This window comes from Coturnix japonica, chromosome 11 (genome assembly GCF_054131305.1).
Source record: "Coturnix japonica strain WE chromosome 11, WE-NBRP24, whole genome shotgun sequence".
Classification (NCBI taxonomy): domain Eukaryota; kingdom Metazoa; phylum Chordata; class Aves; order Galliformes; family Phasianidae; genus Coturnix; species Coturnix japonica.
In genome coordinates, this window is record NC_140673.1 from 28413587 (window position 1) to 28428966 (window position 15380).

General features: G+C 49.2%; 1 protein-coding gene across 3 annotated transcripts in view; it reads right to left on the reverse strand.

Annotated features, from left to right (window-relative positions):
* Positions 1 to 15380, reverse strand: part of NEGR1 (neuronal growth regulator 1) — a 160629-nt gene that overhangs the window by 37205 nt on the left and 108044 nt on the right. For 2 of the 3 annotated variants that reach the window (XM_015870907.3, XM_032446132.2), the window contains exon 5: positions 1514 to 1634. The exons of the other annotated variant lie outside the window; for it this stretch is intronic. In XM_015870907.3, the coding sequence (XP_015726393.2) occupies positions 1514 to 1634 (121 nt within the window). The remainder of the gene's footprint in view (positions 1 to 1513; positions 1635 to 15380) is intronic. 3 annotated transcript variants of the gene reach the window in all.

Here is a 15380-nt window from a genome sequence, read left to right on the forward strand (position 1 = left end):
GTTAATGAGCAGTGACTGCTGCAAGCCTGGTGAGGAGGGAGGATCAGTCCTGCAAACACCTCGTAGGTGGAGCTGGATGCAGTCAGTGGTCAGTCTGATTTTTAGTTTAGTTTTTTTTTACAATGAGATGATCCCAGGAGTGGGAGTAAACAGTGTGTGTGCAGCCCTCCCTGTCCTGCAAGAGGTGCTCTGGAGGCTCCCAGTCTCTCTGTGGCCACTTGTGTTCAGTAACAGCTCTTGGACAAACAGTGATGTACCATTAGATTTAACAGAATATTTGAGCACTGAGACACAATAGGACAGTGCTTGTCTCGCTGATTATCGCAAGCCTCAGGTGACACAGCAACTGAAACGGAAAACAGAAGGCACAACTTCCGTGTCCTGAAATGCTCTGCTTGTCCTTTCCCACTGCTCTTGTGATACTGAATGCACTCAAGAAGAAGGGAATTGGTGGCTTTTGTAAATAGAAAGGTGATTATCATGCCGGAAATTAATACTTGAATCCAGAGTGCCATGGTCTGTATTAAAACCTGTGCTCCAACAGCTTTTTTCTGCTACAACTCCTCCCCGACATATGTACAATATGACGTGCACCTTAGGAAATAGGATGCAGATGAATTTCTCCAACAGAGGGAAAGCCTGTGCTGTTACATGTAGTAAAGGTTGATTATGCTGTTCTCAAGAATGCTTTGATTTATGGTCAGAGTGCAATGGTTGCAACTGCTGCGGGAAGTCAGGAAGGAGGGAGAGCAGCGTTCCTAAGGGGAGCAGCTGGCCAGTGAGAAATGAGCTGACAGATGGTTCCCTATGAAATATGGTCATTAGTATTCTCATGTCAGCTCCCACGTGTAATGGGATCTTAGAGCTGATGAGAAACCCAGTGCTCAGAAGCCAGGACATTCCAGCAGCTAGAAGATGTACCTGCACAGCTTCTACCAGGACTTTATCCTGCACCAATGTTTAAACTTCACATTCTGTGAAGGTTCCAGATCTTTGGTGAGGTGAGAGTGTAAATCAAAATCTCCTATTTGAAACCAGTACTACAGAGATATCCGTGACCTTTACCAAGCACTACTGACACAGAAGTGGAGCTGGATGTGAACAACAGGGCACACACTGAGGTTGCTGGGCTCAGTCTGGGAGCTCCTGCAGAGAGGTGCTGCTGCTGTGCAAGGGCTGTGGGCACCGAGCTGGGCTGCAAGGCCCCTTCATGAGCCACCCCTGAAACCCACAGTAGGAAACCTATGGAGATGGCTTAAAAAAACCATATCCATAAAAACAGTCTCTTTTTATTAGACTTTTCCAGTGGACATTTTCTGTCTGCTCTATTCAAAGGCTGTAATTACTAAAGCATCTTTAAACCTTAGGCTCATTATGGCAATTATCATCATCACAGCCCAGCTGCGGACAGTCCTACTATACCTCATCTACCAGCACAGAAACAAAGGCTGCAAGAAAACTCCACGACTCCCCCTGGGCAGCTCTGCAGCTCGCAGTGCAGGCAGGTACTTACTTCCTCTCTCCTCTGTACCACTCAAAGACCGGGGCAGGAACGCCCGCGCCTTCGCACCGGATGAGGCCGTTCCCTCCAAGCATCACTCCGCTGGACTTTAGTTCCTGAATTGTGGGGGCAACTGAAAAAAAAATTGTAAAATAGACATTTGCACACAAATCCGAAGACGGCCGAACTCTGCTCCTCCTCAGTGCTCTCTACGTTACTCAGCATGGAGCGTGTTTTCCAGCTTGGGTCACGTTCAGCTGTGTTTTCTTCTGGCACTGCAAAAATGATCCCACACAGCAGACTCTGACACAGATCTGTGTATCTGGTGCAGAAACATAGCTGAGACACGGAGAATATTAGTCCCACAGTGAACAGTCTGTTTTCTCAATCCGTTCCGCTCAGTTACTCAATACAAAGCACAGTGACGGCTGTCAGGGAAAGGCGAGGCATGGCCTCAACATTTTGAAAGGGTAGATAACAGCAGGACAAGGGGAAATGGTTTTAAGTTGAAGGAGGGGAGGTTTAGGTTGGATGTCAGGGGGAAGTTCTTTACTATCAGAGTGGTGAGGTGCTGGAACAGCTGCCCAGAGAAGCTGTGGATGCCCCGTCCATCCCTGGAGGTGTTCAAGGGCAGCCTGGATGGGGCCCTGGGCAGCCTGGGCTGCTATTACATGTGGAGGTTGGTGGCCCTGCCTGTGGTGGGGGGGGTTGGAGCTTCGTGATCCTTGAGGTCCCTTCCAACCCAACCATTGTGATTCTGTGGCACCAAGGTGAGGACCACCACTAGCACTGCTCTGTGTTGGGTTCTCACAGCAGCACTGGGCTTGTGGTGCTGGGGTTGCTTTATGCACCAAAGGATGCACATGCCCTGCAGCCAGGACCCAGACACAGCCACACATCGCAGCAAGGCTGCCCCACCACTACACCCATACAGGTTTGCTTCTTTAAATACATTCTGTCTTCTTAAACAGTGAACACAGTAAGGGGGAATAAACATTTTAAGCTCAGAACTGTGGATATAAATAAAGTCAAAGAGCTGTAGCTGACTCTCTCGGTAGCCGGCAAAAAGCAACCACCAGCTGAAAGCAGAAGATGGTGATCTCCTTGGGAAGGAGATTATCAAAGTTAGGGCTGAACAACAATTGCCTTCCCCCCGGAATTTCGTTTACATTTTCTGTTTTTAAACAACAATTTATGCGCATCATAAAACGCTATAAAAATCCAAACACGGAGCTTATAAATAAAAATCTGGCTGGTTTTTTTTTCCAAGCAATTTTGCAGATGTTGCTGTGAGGTGTGTGTGTAGGTGCAGAACGTTGGCTTTCATACAGCTGTGCCCACCACCCCATGGCAGCATCCCGCAGTGCCCAGCACAGCACACCCACACCGAGGCAGGTGATGGGGACCCCGCCAAGAGAGGCAGAGATTGCCCTGCACAGTCTGTATGTGGCCCTTTTGGGGATGTCCTGCCTCCCTGCCTTACCATAATGCTTCTTCCCATATCGCCCCTGGGGATGTACAGGTATGGAGCTGAGCTGCTGGAAAGGAGATCTATGGAGAAGGAGTTGGTGGCAAATAGGATGACCACCAGTCAGCAGTGTGCCTTGGTGGCCAAGGAGGCCAATGAGACCCTGGGGTGCACTGCATGGAGTGTGGCCAGCAGGGCAAGGAGGTGCTCCACTTCTGCTCTGCACAGCTGGAGCATTGAGCTCAGCACAGGGCTCCCCAGTGCCAGGTAGATGGGGAAGAGTTGGAGAGCCCAGTGGAGGGTGCAGACATGGTGGGGACCTGGATCACCTCCTGATGGGGACATGCTGAGAGCCATGGGGCTGTGCGCCTGAGGAGGAGAAGGCTGAATGGGAATCTGATCAGTGCTGATTGAGATCTGAAGGGGGGGAGGTCAGGGCTCTGTTCAATGCTGCCCAGCAAGTTCCATCTGGACATCAGGGAAAACTTCACTGTGTGGGTGGCACAGTGGTGGTGGGGTTCTTCTGGGGTGATCCAAACCCACCTGGATGTTTTGTGTGCATCTGCTGTAGGGAAGTGCCATGGGGGGCTGGTCTGGGGGAGCTCCAGAGGTCCCTTCCAGCCCCCACAGCTCTGGGATTCTGTGCTTTCTGTGGCAGCAGCCTGGTGCACCCCGAGAACCTCCAGGGTCACCCTGCTCCACACAGACACCTCCAGCCTGGGTACCAGAGAGAAATCCTGGGAGATGGAGCAGGGCTGGGTACCGAGTCAGTACATCCAGAAGGCTTTCCTGAACCAAAAGTGTGGTTTGAGCTGCTGACAGCTCAGGCATTTCAACCACAAACCATCCAAATCTACCACAGTCAGCAGCTGGACGGGATCCCAACAGAAAATCCCAGCTCACATTTCTGTGTGTTCACTGCAAACCCTCTGGTGTCTGTGAGCTCTGCCAGCAGCCATGAGCTGCTGGGTGGGACCCCATGACCCTGCTCCCCTCCCACACGAGCCTGGCCTCTGCTTGTTGGGAGGTCAGGAGAAGGGAAAGTAACAGCTGATAGTGTTTGCTCTGGGAAATCCCTGGATAACGCGGATGTGAACGGGCAGAAAGCTTAGAATTACCATGATGTCGTATTTTTCACTGTCAGGTTATTTTCCTTCTTCCAGAACAAACGACACAATGCAGGCACACTTTGGGAGCGCTGTAAGTGATGATAAGCACACAGGTGGGCAATGAGGAGCACCCTGTCCCAGGGGCAGAGCACTGCTGCAGGGGGAGCTGCCCAGAGCTGGGAGCCACTCAGAAGTCCCCATGGGATCTGTGGCTGGCATTCATCCTCTCCTTCCTGCTCAGGAGCAGCAGAAGGAGGCCTGGGCAGGGCAGGAGCGCAGTGTGGAGCGTCTTCAATTTGGGGACCTGCTGGTGCTGTTGGTGCCACCAGTGTGACAGTGAGTGCCCCCACACACCCAGGGGCGCAAACATCCCCTTTTGTTTCAGTGAAACAACCCAAGCTGTGCAAAGCACTCACGTCAAAGCCTGACACAGCAGTGCTGGGTGCCCTGGTGCTCCAGTTCCCTCCCAGCACCTTCATGAGCAGCCATCAGCTCCACTCCCTCTGCTACAACTGCTCTGCTCAGCTGCTGCCACCAACACGTGTGCATGACTCAGCCTTCGGGCTGCAAAACCCAACTCTGCAACTTACGCTCCATCCAGAAACGATGCAGTGCTCTGCAGAGTGTGCTTTCCTACCCAAATATTTTCCCTTTGCTTTTAAATGTCTGAAGGAACAGCACCAACAACGCGTGAAACACACTGCCATTCAGGCAGGCACAGTGGATACGCAGAACCCTCAGCTACAACAGGTTTCATCTTTTAACATTTTAATGAGCTTCGGGACTTTTATGCATATTAGTTATGTTGCCCTAATTACTCATTATAATTCTAATGTGCATTTTATATTTAATTACAATGCTTATAAAGATTTGGTATGGGCAGTAAATTATTATAACTAGCATGTGCATAATGATTAAGAGCTGAATTTATTAACTTTTACACCAGCATTCAGGGCTGGCAACTTTCAATTTCACCTTTGTGATTAACCATATTGTCTGATTAAACTAACATTTTTGTGGTATTAATTGTAAATGTCAAAAAAAAAGCCTTTTATTTATTTCCATCAGCCTTTAATTTGGCATCCCAATGCATTCTTTTATAAGCAAAATTGCTCTCTGGTGTGTTAAGAGGGAGCCTTTCAGGTAAGAGAACAGGTTTCCTAAGATCTCTTTCAGTTTGCAGAAAGCCAGACACAAGCACTATTGATGCATTCACTTTGTGTAGATGTATTGCACCTTCCCAATAAAGCAACAAATCTTCCCAAGAGAAGCAGTATTACTCATAGTGTCAATAATGAAGGTGCTCTTCCAGCAGCCCACAGACTTCCCTGTCTTTAACTAGCAGCAGCCATCCTGCTCTGCTCCCAACTCAATGGTTTCACAAAGTTCTCCTCCCAGCAGAAACATCTCTGGGCTGGGGCAGCATTTCAGGCAAACACTGTGCAGCAATCCCTTCTTTCTTCCATCCGGAAGGGTTATCAAAACCAATAGGGTTGATATTGAATTGAATTCAGTGGGGTATTGATGTGTACATTTGCCTGAGTGCTTCATGCAAACACAGCCCCTGTGTTTCTAGGTGCGGCCCAACGTCTCCTTTGAGCTTTTCTCCTTCCTATTCAGGATAACTCCCCCAGAACATGCGCTCTGAACAGGGATGAACTGAAGAGCCATGGGAGCACCTGGAGCTGCAGGGAAGGATCAGATCCTGAGCAGCCCACAATCTCACCCCACACAGTGCAGGCATTGCAGGGCTCCCCAGGCTGTGCCTCTCCCACAGCTCTGCCCACTGGGCTGTTGCATTATGGCAGATCACAGAACCACGGGCTGTGGTGCTGCTGGTGCTTCCTGAATTTAAAACCTCCCTGTGCTAAGATCTGGAAAATCCAGCTTTAAATTTTGCAGTCTTCAAAACAAACAAATGGAGGCAAAAAGCACAATGGCAACAAAGCTGTGCTCCTCTGTATTGCTGCTCTTACCACTGTAATTGGAGGGAAATGTTGTCGTTGACACTTGCCCATCAACAAAGACCACAGTCTGCATTCACTTAAGACAATAGAATGAACCTGTTTGCCTCCAAACATAACGCATGGTGTGGATGGAACTCTACTGACGGACCCAGAGGGAGCACTGGCCCCAAAGGGACCTACATGCAGAGGACCCCACTCAGCACCCAGTGCACATGGCCGTGAGCACAGTGCTGCTGCTCTGCCTGCAGCACACAGAGCAGTGCCCATGAGCAGTGAGCCTCAGCGTGCTGCAGCCCTGCACGGAGTCAGGGAATGCTGGGCAGTGTTGGTGCCAACCCAGAAGGAGGGATTGGCCGCGTGCCCAGGCGAGAACAAACATGAGTGCTCTCACTGTGCCGCTTCTCTCCCTCTAAGGGAGATGAAAGCAATGGACTTCAACAAATTCCAGGAATTGCTAAGTAGGTCTCTTGGCAGCACAGCTGAGCAGAAAGTGAATTAAAGCCGGCTGGGAAGTTTTCAAGGAAAGAGCGTTTGGAACAAAAGCACAGCACACAGTGTGGGCTGGAAGCTGCCCGAGCCCTGCTCGCTCAGGAAGCCCAAACGCAGATGGAAGGCACTGGGAGGTGGGATCACTCCGTGTGCACAGTGCCGGCATGGTGGGACCAGGGGAGCTGAGCTGAGGGGCCAAGGTTGGAAAGCAGAGAGAGATGGGATTAGTGGGGCTGAGGCTGCCTCAGGAGAGAGATGTATCACAGTGCTATCAGCTCTTTCCTCTCTCTGATGGGCAAGACAAGCAGTGGGAACTGAAAGCAAAGCAAGAGTGATCTAGGTTTGCAAAGCTAGAATTTATTGCTGGAAGAGTTTGCTGAAGGAGGCTGTCGATGTGCTTCTGTTTAATTAAAAGCAAAACAAAAGAGAGCATTAACAAGCATTTAGATGGCAGTACTATGCTTGGGCATCAGCATTGGCATCAGTTCTCCCTGTGGGCTGAGAGGTGTGATCCCCTCACACTGTGAGCATCACAACAACCCTCCCTAACCCAGTTCTGTAGGTAGGAGCGTTGTGCTCAGGGTTAGGTGCCATCTTCCAACAAGATGGGAAAACAGAAATTTGTCTCAGTTTCTAATAGTAATGCAACTTTCAGCATGAGGTTTAACTACAAAAATGATGTAAAAGCTGAAACAAGATTTAGAATAGAGAAAAAAAAATGATTCCGATGACAAGGAGCACTTCTTTGTCAAAAACTTGTGCAGCTCCGATCCGATTTGATGTGTTCCACATCCATAACAAAGCAGCAAGGTGTACTCTCCAAAATGATATTTCTAAGGACAGTACTCATTACTACTGTATAATAAATGGAAGCATAAGTCAGAGTTAGCACCGAACAGATTGTTTGGGGTTGCAAAGACAGCAGCTGTCACAGCTTGACAGCTTTCTTGTTAGTGAATCAGCTTTACTGACAGTCTTTTTGATTGAAAACCACTGTTCACTGACAGCGTGCTAGAGCTGATATACATATGTAGCTCATGAAGAACGAGGGAGGGCCATAAAGGGCCCAGGAGCTCTTGCTCTGTATTAAAAAAGAAGTGAAGTTTACAGAAAGGTTTCCCCCCTCAGCAGCTCCAAGTTTCCCAAAGCAGGGCAGTCTGTGCAGAGGCAACGAGCACACACACAGACATGACCCGGTCAGGCTCACAGATGTTCCTCTGACCCAAAGCAACAAAGTCACCAAAGCTCTTGTTGTTGCAAACCCACGCTGGATCAAAGCAAGGGCAGGAGTGAAGCCCAGGGCACTGTGACAGGCAGCAGTTCGTGCTGGGATGGAGCAATGCTGGGAGCATCTATCCTAGCGATCCGTGATTCTGAACAGAGCCGCCGTGCTCAGAGTCACATCCCACTTTTACCTCCCTCAGCACACGTTGCCTCTGTGTGAATGACTGAAATGGCAGCTCCGTGGGGCAGGGATCTCAGCTAAGGGACAGAACCTCCCCTTTTGCAGCAGCCCAGAGCCTCCCCCAGCACACCATGCCACATGTGGGCACCAAGCCCAGCTGCTGCTCTGAAGGGGCCTTTTGTGGATTTTCTTAGAAGATTGTCCATATAACACCATTCCTTCATCCTTTGCGATGTTTCAGCAGTCAAGAGCCAAAGGACTGAGTGCAGTGGATGCCCTAACCCTAAAGCAAAGCACACGCAGCTCTGAGTGAGACCAAAGCTGAAACCAGAAAGCCATGGTGGACACCCATAGGGCTGTGCAGATCCTGATGAACATTTGGTGGCTGTGTTAGAGTTGCTCATTGTTACAGAATGTCTGCACACTTCTTAACAGCGGACAATGTATCTGAAGTCAACACTGGGCTGCAGATGCGACCTCTTTCCCCTGAGGCCTGGAGCAGCGGGATTTTCCACTTGCACATTCAATTGCTGCACACTGAAAGATAATTCCTGAGATGCTCTTTTGCCATTAGCGGTACCAGGTGCAGAAGCAGTGAGCACCTGAATGCTGAGCTTGATATTAATCCTACTTTTGTTCAAAATACTCTGGAGACAGCGCGTTCTGAGCGGAACTCCTGGTCTTTCAGCCTAGAAATGACGGCGGCGATCTTATCACACAGCGTGCAGCTGCTGTCAGGGCTGCTGAAGCACTGAAGCAGTTCAGTCCATAACAGCACCCTGTCCTCTGCCCCGAGCGCAGCTTTGCTGCTGGCTGTCAGAGCTTCATTACAACTGCTGGGATCAGCTCTACAGCTCCAACATCCAAATCAACCCCGACATCGTTCGCTTCTGTTTGAGGAGGGTAGAAAACAAGGAAAGAAGCAGACAAAAGCTTTATGAATCGTAACTCCCAAAGAACAACATTGGCAGTTTTCCCTTTCTCCCGTGTCAATATCACCTCTTTGTTTTAAGTCATAAAAACAGAAATATTGCTTCTCAAAGCTGCCCCAGCTGAGGCTTAGTGCCTCTGCACGCCTGTGCCACCACACACTTGCTAACACCAGCCAAACTGCAGAAGTTATTAAAAGCTAATTTAGCAACCTGGCTGGGGATGAGCAGGATGTATCAGTGTTGTTACAGCCTTACCAGGACCAGGTGCCTCAATGGAGCACTGTGCAGGGTATCATGGCACCATGGCCATGCCATTCACACTGCTTGTGCCGAACAGCTCTCTACTGCACAGCCAGCTCAGGGCAGTCATGGCTGCAGGAAGAGATAAAACAACAGTGGAGGGACTGGGAGATCTGGCTTTGCTTTTACTGCACAGTCCATTTGGCATCACCAGCTGCACTCAAATGCCTCCTGACTCCCACCTTGCAAGGCCAGGGAGCACAGCCTGCAGCAGCATGGAGCACTGCAGCCACCAGCAGAAATACCGCTGCGCAATGTGCAGACTATTACAAGAAATATTTTAAGTAATTGTTTTTGCTGAAGAGCAATCTGGGCAAGTGAACACTCCTGGGAGCTGAAGAGCTCTCCATTAATTTTGGCTCTAGTCTGGAGTATTACAGAGCCTGCTGTATACTTTAAATTGCTTCTTGAAATGCATAAGCTCTTTACAGATGAGTCATCTTCTATTAATACTTTAATTTTCATGAACTGTATTTCAGCTACTGTTTGGAGTGGGATCACCTGGAGGCTGAGGAGCGTGGTGGCACAGAGTTGGGAGGAAGCATTCACTCCAGCCAGCACGGCTGCCCACAGGGCTGCTCCTCCACCACTGCCAACCCTCCCTTACACTGCATCCTGCTGGCTGCCAGGAGCCCCTCCTGCCTGTGAGTGGGGACCTTTGTGTCTCTGGGGATGACAGTGGGCTGCATGCAGAGCCCTTGGGACCAAGCAGGCCTGGAGCAGCAGCCCCAAGCAGAGCTGCTGCCGTCACTGCTGTCACTGCTCTCAGTGTCACTGCTGCTGCCTCCAGGAGATGTGAGAAGAGGATGTACACAGGAGCCCACAGCCTTTCTGTAACCCTATTTTGTCTTTGAAACGGTAGCACAATAGTTACCAAAATCGTTACTGTTAAACTGTTATTGAAAAACAAACAAACAATCGATCTCTTGATTTGTCTTTGGCCGCTCATTCTCCTGTTCTGAGGTTCCCCCAGCAGTGACCTGAAGCTTTTGTGCTGTGCCCTTACAGCATCCTGCTGGTGACGTGTTTCATGCATAACAGGAGAGCTGGCCGTGGGTGTTCTATTATTTGCTGCAGCACAGTTTCCCAGAGATGCATAAACATGGTGTATAGCATTTACTGGCACACCGTAATGACACGAGATGTGGACCCATAACTCCTGGCAGAGCACAAATACGGCTGTTTTTATTCCATGGCCCTGGGGGTTTTCCTGGGGATGGGGAGCAGATTACTCTCAGATGGGTATTCATAGCAGTCCCCGCATTAGCACTGCAGCAGTGACAAATTACCAGCGCCCATGTGCCTCCAAAACAGCCAGCTCCAGTTTGGAACTGCAGAAAGAATCTGTTATTGGCTAAGGCTGCTTCCCAAGGAAACAGTGCCTGCAAAGAGGTGCTGGATCACAGCTGGGCAGTGCCCTGACTCCCAGTGAATTTCCCAGCTTTGTGCTGGACACACATCACTTCTCACTGGAGCCACAGCTGGTGCTGCCATTACACTGGGAACATCTTCCCTTCCACCACACAGCCAGGCTGGCTCACCAAACAATCCAAGGGCAGCCCAGAGGAACCAGACCAAGATACACACTCCCCCAGCAGCCTTAAGGCCACGCAAAGTGCCAGAGCTCCAACTCCTCCAAATACAGCGCCCTGTTTCACATTGCCAGAGCCCCTGATTATGTGCTGTGGCAACAGAATGCCATCTACATGAAGGAATGTTATAATCAGTTCTGTCACGCTTCAATATGAGCATCACTTTCCAGGGTAAGAAGCAACTGTGCAGCAGTTTGCAGAACCCAACAGTAAACGACTACAGAGAGAAATCAATGTTAATTCCAAAGCCAAATGGCTCTCGAGTCAGTAACCTGAACTATATTGTTTTAATCTGACTTCTGAAATGCTAATAAAGATACCCGAAGGACAAAAAATGATAAACATTACCTTCAGAAAACACTCCTTTCCCCACCGATGAGAAGAAAACCATTTTCTTTGTATCAACTCTATTCTCCTCCCGACTCTAATTGAGATGGATTTAAATACATGACCAGTTTTATTGATCTGAATTGGTGAAAGCTGTTTTTCATTAGGTGTTACTGTGGGAAAATACGTCATATCACTCACACATGTGAGCTCAGAGATAAGGACAATTTGCAGCTTAAATAAATCAGTTTAGCTCTAATGTGGACCAAAAACCCAACAAAGCCATACAAGCTGCAGAGCCCTGACTCTGATTATGCTACACACGATCAGAAATTCTATTTAAAGATTAGCACGAATTTCTTCAAAGATCTTCACCTTAAGTCAAAAGAACTACCCACATTTACAGGTATCATGTGAAATACTTGGCAGGTAGCTCTTCTTCTGGGGGTTGGACCCAAAGGAAGCTCTGTTACCACCTTCAGTGATAATCTGTGACTCTGTATCAGCTGCTGCCTCACCTTGAGCTGGGGCAGGTGGCTGCCCATCCTCCAGAGCTGGCCCACAGGTACAGAAGCAAATCACATCATTACTCCTCTGCCTTCAGCTGCTACAGGGAAGGTGCCTTCTCCATCCTGCTATGGATCTTCCCACATGTTTCTTATTACAACAGTAGCTCTGATATAAGTGGTGCAGCTACTGGAGCAGACCGTCTGGACAGTGTCTGATCTTTAGGATTAGGTAAAAATGTAACATGGGCAGGATGCACAGGTCAGAACACACAAAGCCCCACAGCCATGATGCATCCACGTGCCCTGCCAGCCCCCATCCATGGCAGCACACCATGGGGCAGCCCCATTCCACCACTCAAAAGGTTCCCTTGGTGCTTTCAGCACAGCTTTCCAGAACAGAGAAGTGGTGCAGAGGGAGGATACCACGTGCTCCCAGCTCTGCTGGTGGCGCAAAATAAAAGCAGACCAACACTCTCAGCCTTCATCCCAAATAACCAGGAGATTGGTGACAAATGAGGAGACCTGAAGCCATGCGATGGTCACAGCTCATGCCCTGGCCACATTCTCTGCTGTGCCCACAGGCCTACAGTGCATGGCCATAGATGCACCAGCCCCACCTGCACACCGGCACCCAGAGGGTGTGCACAGAGCTGTGCATCCAGGAAAACTCTCAGTGAGCTCCACAGATCTGTGAGCAGAATCAAATATTCACCAGCAGCCAGAGTTTGACGAGTCCCCAGTGTGACTTGGAAGCCAGAATCCCATTTTTGAAAGGTAACCAGAGAATTCAGAGAAACGTGTTTCACAGGAAGTCAATTAAATTGGCACTCCAGAGTGCTGTTAACTTTTAAAGTGTAATTTAGATACTTCAAAACAGTATTGTGGAGTTAAACCTTCCAAGGCACTGTGCACATGTGCCTCTCAGGATGGTCAGTGGGAAGCGGGGCTGCAAACTGCTCTGTGCTGTTACAGGGCTGCAGGCCCTCATCATTAAAGAGCAGTGTGATGCAACAGGGACAGCATCAGCCATTGCCACCTCAAGGTAAGGACCTTCTGTGCCATAGTCAGGTGTGAGCATATGAGTTCATCCAACCTGGGGGTGTGATTCTGGTTGAAGAGCTGTCACAGGACGGCACAGCTTGGAAGGGAGCACTGCGTTTTTACTTCATAGCACACCTTGATGGAAGGAAATTCTCTTTGTTGACTATACATAAAGAACATTGCCCAGGAAATGCTTTCCTTTGGCTGGCAGCAAGGAACACAAAGTCACAGCCCTGTGTCTGGGCACTGGGAGCCCCAGCACACACTTGAGTCCCATCTTGAGTTTCCCGGTAGGTCTCAGGTTACTGATGTAATTAGGTTAGAGTGGCTTGTACAGTATGTCTGATTTCAAAGTAAAATCAGAGCACTGTGCATAATATTATGCAAGTGTCATAGCAACAGTAAGGCAGACTTCTAAGAAATGCTAATGAGTTAAGCTGTTCTGCAAAACCCTAACCTGGCCAAGCAAAAACAAACACAGCACTTAAAATTCATGCAAGAAGCTCACAAAATTGAAAAAAAGAAACAAAACCCAACCCAAAAACACTAAAAACACAATGCAAAATGTCTTATCAAACTATTGCAGCAGGAAAGAAAGGAGCATGAAGGGAGCAGTGCAGATCCACACACAGCCACCTGCTGCAGCTCCCAGCCCCACACTGCACTCCACTCAGGGCTGGATACCAGCCATCAGACATGGGTACCATTAAGGGCTGGATGAAGCCAATGCAAAACTGCAGCATTCCTGAACCACAGGCAGGTGCTGGGGAATTATGAACCATGCCATTTTCCTTACCCCCCATAAGAGTATCATTCAGGTAATCAAAGATATGAAAGCACCTGGAAAATGCTGAGACAAGGAGCGATTGCCAGCAGGTTTGTCAGCAGGGTGTGCTGGGCTATCAGCTCCAGCTGCAGCAGAGCAAGGCTCAGTGCTTTGGGCCAACCCATGGGCTGAGCACAGCAAACAGGTTGGCATTAACAGCACATGCTGCCTGTGTGCTGCTTAATGACCCCCCAAAGCTGGGGATGCTTTACAGGGTGCAAGGCAGCATCGCATGGTGATACCAAGGCAGGGGCACAGCATGGCTGAGTCCAAGTTATCTGGTCATTTGCTCATGTCTGTTTTCTTTTCTCCATATTATTTCCAGATCAAATGGATCTTTGTGCAAGGAAATGGTTTTGCAAGCAGGCAGTGGTCTGTTCCATCCCAGGAGCAGTTCGGGTTGCCTTCCTGTTGCTCTATCAGCTGCTCTCCAAATTTGCAGAGCAGTTTCGTCTCCTGTTGCTGCTGCACATCCTCGGCACCATGACTGCAATTTGCACCTCCCCAACAAGCCCCAGCACACTTGCCTTGAATCTGCCATGTGATGGGGTTCATCAAGGCTGAAATTAAAGCATTGCCTCCTAGTTTGAGATGAATGGCTTCTCTTTCCTCTCCAACAGCAGCAGAACTTAATTCAGTACAGTCCACAAGACCCAGCTATATAGCAGAGCTGTTTGAGACCAGTTATGTAGCATCAGAAAAGAAGGAACGCTGCAACACAGTCCCGCTTTAGAAGCCCACGTTTACAATTTATTTGGGTAATTGAAAATTTGATCTAAATTAAAATAAACACCCGCTTCGTGATGCACACACCTCGCTCCTCATCATCTCAGCACAGCCGTGGTGCTTCTGGAGACGGTCGTGTTTAATCTTTCTAAGTGTGTCACCATAAACCAGGGAGCGAGTGGGGCTGCAGGGACAGGCGTGGGGCAGCTCACAGCTGCTGCTGAGCTCCTGCTAAGTAGGCACCAGTTTGTTCACAGGGGCTTTGAGATCAGCAGCAATCCATCAGCATTGGCTTTATAAATCACAGTAGAAAATGCTAATAAGGTTTGCTTTTTAGTGAAATCATACTCTATTTTATTGATCCCAACATGATTGGGAATAGTTTTCCCCCCTCCCACCACCTTCTGTTATGACCTCACCAACAGTTCTCAGAATACAAACACACCGCGGCCTCTTGGGATGCCACTTTAAAAGGGGAAAGCACAGGGACACACATAAGTTAGGAACAAAATGTGGACTATACAGTATGAAATGGCACAAAGGAAAAACCCAAAGTCCCAAAGCAGAGTCACCGAGAGCTGCAGAGCGTGTGCAGCAAGGTGGGCAGCACAGTGCTCATGTCTGCCTGGGGCTGCCCAGCCACCAAACTTGGAATTCAGAAGTAAGCCATGCCCAGCCATTGCCCTGTATTTGCTCAGGTGACTGAGCAGCTGCTATATGAAATGAAGACTGTATTCAGAACGATGCTTATGTTCACTGGAACCACTCAGGGTTCATTGATACGCTGCCGTGGGGAGAGGGGTGATGGTGAGTGGGTGATGGAGAGCACTGCCTGCAGCAGTGAGGTGCAGCCCAGGGCTCCTCCTGCAGCAATGTGCCCTGCAGGGGCTGTGGAGCTGAGCGTGAGGGCAGCACATTCAGCACACTGAAGTGCATGTGCACTTTGCTGACTATGACAGATCTTTCACAAATACGAGCCGTTCCATCTTGTAGACAGGTCCTCATTTTGCATTGCTTCTGACTTGGGTTTTTTTGGACATTTTCTTCCTTAGTTGCAAGAAACTGAGAAAAACTGCTCTGCGTGTCCCCAGTGCAGACATAGCAATTTGCTTGAGTCTGGCACAGAAACCCAGTGCCAGGTGCACCCACGCTACAGCCAAGGACACTTCCTGATATCTTCTCCCACCA